Raw genomic sequence first — 5,868 nt, forward strand, 5'->3', positions numbered from 1 at the left:
GGGCTACCACTGGCCATGGGTCAACCAGACGCGTGTTTCTTCGAAGCTCCAGGGGATCTCTTAAGGACATGGGAAGTTACCAGACACAGGAATTGGGGTGAGAAGTTGACTCCATAAGGGAAGATTAGCTCTTCTAGCTTGAAATTTAACAGGCATAAAGTGTTAAAATGGAATTAATTGTCTTGGTTTCTCCTTTAGTGTTATCTGGAGGACTTACAGATTTAAAACCACATGGCAATAGAAAAACAATTCAGCTGCAAGGCAGCAGGGAAGAGCCAACTGTCATTAATGTTATCGTGTGCTGGAAGGATGCCCCACGTCCCCTTCGAGCCAGCAGGTCACCGGAGGACAGCAGCCTCATCCTGCCACCAGCTGCGGGAGTTACTCCCTCGGCTTCAGTGAGAAAATCTGGGGTTGTGATAGCGATGGGAAGCGCTGTGTGGGTGGGCTTGGTGTCTGCGGTGCCCGTACACTTACATGTCCATCTAGAGCCCATTTGTCATTTTTAAACTTGTTGACAAAGACCTCCACTGGCCCTGTTATCTGGTAAACCTGGAGCAGCAGGTGCACATCATCTTTCTTGTAAATGCCTGAAAAATAAGCAGCTTTTAATCATTAGGTCACAACAACTCTCTTTGAGTTTGAAGTAATTCACTTTCTGCCTGAGAGTGCAATCAGCTCATCATCTTAGAATGGAGAACTACCAACCCAACCGGTGGGACACACCAGGAAACACACCACCAATGTGATCCTGTGTCCACCCCCAGGACACTAAAGGCATTCTGCACGTGCAAAGAGACTCAACGGCTATGTTTAGGTGATGTTGCTGGATAAGTAACAACCTGGTGGAGGATAAACCCATGGAGGGCAGGGACAAGGGGCTCTCACAGCTTTTACTCTCGTTTATCTTGGGCTACAAGCCCATCACTCCAGCACAAAGTAAAGGGCCGATGGACTGGGCTGAGCTGCCTTTCAGGTAGAGTCAAAGCAAACTCAGGTACAGGATTTTGTTTGTCTTGGTCCAACCAAAGATTGGAGACTTCAAAGCTGGGCGCTTCTGTAAAGCTCCATCTCTGACCAGGGTACAGCCCTGCCAACGGCCACGGCAGCTCCCTTACCGGACACCTGGAGCTCCACGCCGCTGTGGTCTATCAGAGTGGCGTTGACTTTACTGGTGACGGGGTCGAAGCTCGTGACAGACAGCATCGCAGGCTGCTTCTTCCCCATGTACTCATAGGAGCCTTTCCAAAGGGAATTCCTTGCAAACACATCGGCAGGCACTGGAAACCACAGCAATTGGGGATACAGAAAACAAGAACGTTGCCACTTATTTCCATTTTTCAGAAATCAAAATAGAGCAAGTTTCTTTCTTTCTTTGAATTCACAAATCCGCGTTTAAACATCTCAGATCCCACCCACTCTCTGTGTTACCACCACGGAGTACAAAGCCGAAGAGAGGAGAACAAACAAGCTGATGACTTTCATTTTGTTGTTCGGACAAAAAACAGCCTTGAAAGTTTTACAAACAAACCAACTCCCAAAATAATCTCCTAGGAAAAGCTAACCAAAAACCTTTTTTTTTTTTTTTTTCTTAAAAAAGGTCTAACGTAAGACATCCTAGAGGGCTCCAGTCCCCAGCATGCCCTGGGGAGGGCAGCGGACGTTGGTGCCCGACTCCCTCAAGGCTCCTGCCCGTTCTCCAGCGAGGCACAAACAGGAGGGAGCACACAGGTTGCTCCCACCAACCCAGCAGTTTCAAGACCTTCAAAGGTCCAGGTCTAGCACCAACACATCCCACGGAAGAGAAAAAAAAGCTACGGTACCTGACACCTTGGCGAGTGGTGGGTCCCGCGCGGTGCCAACCGGCCTCCCGCTGGGGCGGACATCAGCTGAAAGAGAGGAGGAGCAGACCACCGCCGGTCAACATTATGGCATCTGACGCTGCTGAGGTGCTCCTACTGTGCTGGTGCTCCCAGAGGACAGCCTTCGGCTGGCATCGCTCTCCCAGGTAACGTGGCTGCACAGCCCGTGTCCAAGGATGGGTTCCTGCCCCGCCACTGACACACACGAAGCTGTCACTCGCTGTCCTCCCCTGCCACCCGCTCCAAGGGTCCAGAGAGAGCCACCATGCTCCCTGAGAGCTCTGTTTCAAGATCAGACCATAGTGTGTTCCTGATCTAAGGCTCTGAGGTATGTATAAGGCAGGTGAGGCAAAGAACAATCCGTCTTGTGCAGATGCCTCTAGACCCAAGCCATCAGGCAGAAAATCCCCCAGAGCTGCCTCTCCCCTGGAGCTGCGGGCTCTAGGTCCAGCTCAGCGGTGCAAACACACGGCTCCTGGTGTGCTGGTGCTGGCCCAAGAGCTGTTCTCCCTCGGGCTGCAGGGATGCAGGCAAACGCAAACCCAGGGTCACGCTGCTCAGAGCTCTTACCGAGGCAAATGGGCGGTTTTCCCGTCCAGCTGCCGTCCGCTTTGCAGGTCCGATGCTCGGATCCTCCGGTGAGGTAGTAGCCGCTCTGACAGGAATAGATCAGGGTGTAGCCCAGGGATGGCAAATCCAGAGCACCGACGTTGGCGTGCGAGGGGGTCTCTGGCTGCTTGCAGTGGTGAGCTGCAAAGCACAAGGATAACGGGGATGAGAGACGCCAGCCAGTCGTACGGGGAAAGGCAGAGGAGTGACACCGTGATGTCAGCGGGGACAGAAATCCCTTAGAAGAGCTTTTTTCAGCAAAAGTTTTCTCTGCTCGCTGAGGGAGACAATGCCATGCCTGGATTTTTCCCAGCTGGATGAATTAATGAGAGTGCTCCCCATGTTCACTGGCTGGATTGCTCTTTCTCCCTAAAGCTCTCAGGGAGCTCCAGCTTCCACCAACTGAAAATCAGGCTCTGCCATCCCCCTCGTTTTAAGGGAAAAAAGTCAAAACCAAATGATGCTGAAGACGCCTTCCTCCTTCCTTGGAACTCTGGCCCCAGCACTGTGTCCCAGGTCTATCTGCAGACCAAAAACTGCGTTTACGGGACATCCAAACCCCGTAAATGAAGCCAGATTCCAGGGAGCGCATTACAGACCTGGTGTTGTATCATCTCTCTTCATAGCACCAGGGTCCTACTAATAATTTGCACCTACCTGTCTGTGGGATGTTCACAAGGTATTATCTTCATCCTTGTTTTACAGAAGATGAAACAGAAACCCCAGAAAGCTGAAAGACCAACCTGAGCTCACACGGTCTGGGAGCCCCGGCTGCCCCACTCGGAGGCGGCAGCTCCACACCCATCAGCGGTACCTGCATCCAGCTCCACGCTGTGGATGGAGAGAGCTCTACACAAAACCTACAAGCTATAACTCAGTAGTCCTTGCTGGCACGGGGAAGCCAAAACCATCTTCTATTTCAATGCACCCAGCACCGGGAGCAAAATCCCCCGTGCAGCCACAGCTGCACCCCCCTGCAGCCTTCCCGTTGAGCAGAGAGAGGCTGGGAAGCTGGGGACAGGCCCCCACCGCCTCGCTCTGCCTCCCAGAGCAGCCCCTCTCCCCTGATGCTACGGGTAAGGGTTTTAGAGGTGGCTGCCCCGGCACCTCCAGGGTTTGTTAGCAGAAAAAAGAAAAATCTCACCAACAAACCACCTCAGAAGGGAAAGGGCAAAGCTTTTTAATACTTCTAATACAGAGACCATGATGGATATTACTATTTAAATACATCCAGCTCCTCCTGGTGTAGCAGGGGAAAGATGATGGACAGCTTAAAAGAAAGAGCAACGCGTTATTGAAGAGGCACGGCTCTGCCGGAGAGCCCCTTGGCTAAATGTTAACCCTGGTCCCTGGAGCATGAGCTCACATCTCTGCCATCACATGCACAAAACAAAGGCTCACCTGAAACTATGTCTCTGAGTAAAAAAATTTTAGCTGAAATCAGAAGCGGCTGCTGGTGGAGTCATGTCAGGAGAGAAGTGATTGTGTGATCTCCTTTTTTTTTTTTTTAAAGACCACACTTTCTCAGAGCTCTCCCCTTCCATTACCAGCTCTCCAGGGCCAGCAATTTGCACGGTGAAGCAACAAGACAAAGCAGCAGCATGGCCAAAGGCACCTGCTTCCCTTGACAAAACCTCTCCCGAGACTTACGGACGCAGTCGGGCTGCACGCCGCTCCAGGTCAGGTTGGGGAGGCAGGTCCTGGTGGTGGAGCCCTGCAGCAGGTATCCCTTCTGGCACTTGAAGAAGATGATGCTTCCCACCTGGTTCGACAGGAGAGAAACCTCTGAACTCCCCAGGGCAACGGGATTCATGCTCTCAGAGCCCCAGGAAAGCTGCAGCCTTCACCTGTGCAGGGAGTTGCCTATTGCAGTGACAGAGGCAAGGCTGCTTTGCCTTCAAATACGCCCAAAGGCCACATCAAACATAGGAGATACCAGAAACGGCTGAAACATTTGGCAAAAGGGAAATTCAAAATAACTACAAACATCCTGTCGCTACACTATAAATGCCTATTTGGATTGTTAATAGCAAAAAGGGTCACAAAGCCTGAAATCTGACTTTTCAATGTTTTTGAAGTATGCTTACCTTTTCTAGACTATTTTTTTTTTTCCATTTGGTTTCAACCAAACCATTACTGTACAACAGAGCTCACTCCCTGCTTCACACAGGTTGGCAGGATGCTGCTTCTCGCCTGTGAGCCCCGTTATTGCAACTGGATTTGCTTTAAAACCAGAATATGCTGGAATAAAACTGCCTGGACTCTCGCCTGGCTGCTGTGGTCCCAGGGTGCCGCGGCCAAAGGCACCGCGTCCCCGTGACACTGCTCCAGCCACCCCCCATCCTCTGTACGAGCACCGGAGGCGGCTCCGCTGCGGCGTGCAGCTCTCAGACCAGCAACGCTTACAGAAGTCAGGCTTACGGTGTCTCAGTATTAATTAAAAACAAGAATTAATTCATTAAAACCCAGGATTAAGATAACTAATTAGCAGCAAAACGGAAAGATCCTCTCCAGCAGGAACAGCCGCATGGAATCGCCGATCCCGGCCCCGCGCCCGGCTCCAGCACAGCAGGGAACGGGCACCCGCGGGGACACAGCGAGGCTGGAGATGGAGAACCTCAGGGAATCGCTTTGGGTTGGGGTTTTTTTTTTTTCCCCCTCTCTCTTTTCTACTGATTTCATACTGTACAGGTGGCTGAGATTAAGAAAACCACCTACAGAATTTGGTCTGGAAACGAATGGAAATTATATCTCCAGTATGAACACTAATTACACTAATAACTACTAATTAGCACCGTAATTAATATAATAAATAACGCATTGCTAGCTAATCCCCTACAAATGCACTCTGAGGTCTAAGGGAGCACGCCAGGATGTCCTGCTCACGGGAAGACACATTAATCCACGTTAGGACCAGGACACGGACTAAGCACCGCAAGCATCGGGGCGCAGCCGAGGGCACCCCGCTGCCCTGACCCTACCTGGTAGCCCTGGGAGTTGTTCTGCATCCCAAAGAGCGGCACGCCGGGGTCGGCGCATGTCGTGAGGCTGGGGTCTTAAAAGAGAAGAAGAGAGGCAGTGCTTTAGAGGAGTGGTGGTGCAAGTCACATCAGAGCTCTGCCTTCTCCCGCTCCGCACAGTCTGGGCTGCGCCTTTGCAACGAGACAGAAATATTTTGCTACAGAAGGAATACATAGCAACAAGGAAAAATACACGGATCTTTTTGTTTCTTCAATCCCTGACTGCTGCAACACACACTAACCAGAGGCACTCTGCCACCCAGGAGAAAACACAAGAACATAAATCTTGTGTCAGGAACAACCCTCTTCCCTTCCCCACTGCACACCACGAGCGAAGCGCCCGGCTCAGCAGTGCTGTGCCCCCCGCTGCCACCCGC

At 51.6% G+C, this 5,868-nt stretch overlaps 1 protein-coding gene across 1 annotated transcript in view; it reads right to left on the reverse strand.

Annotated features, from left to right (window-relative positions):
- LOC104471884 (CUB and sushi domain-containing protein 1-like) overlaps positions 1 to 5,868 on the reverse strand; it is a gene marked incomplete at its 5' end in the record, with an annotated part of 92,208 nt that overhangs the window by 1,894 nt on the left and 84,446 nt on the right. Inside the window, 6 exon segments of the mRNA XM_010087381.1 lie at positions 478 to 590; positions 1,119 to 1,280; positions 1,824 to 1,889; positions 2,433 to 2,612; positions 4,122 to 4,233; positions 5,453 to 5,526. Of these exon segments, the coding sequence (XP_010085683.1) occupies positions 478 to 590; positions 1,119 to 1,280; positions 1,824 to 1,889; positions 2,433 to 2,612; positions 4,122 to 4,233; positions 5,453 to 5,526 (707 nt within the window).

This window comes from Pterocles gutturalis, unplaced genomic scaffold, assembly GCF_000699245.1.
Source record: "Pterocles gutturalis isolate BGI_N339 unplaced genomic scaffold, ASM69924v1 scaffold8786, whole genome shotgun sequence".
Classification (NCBI taxonomy): Eukaryota; Metazoa; Chordata; class Aves; order Pterocliformes; family Pteroclidae; genus Pterocles; species Pterocles gutturalis.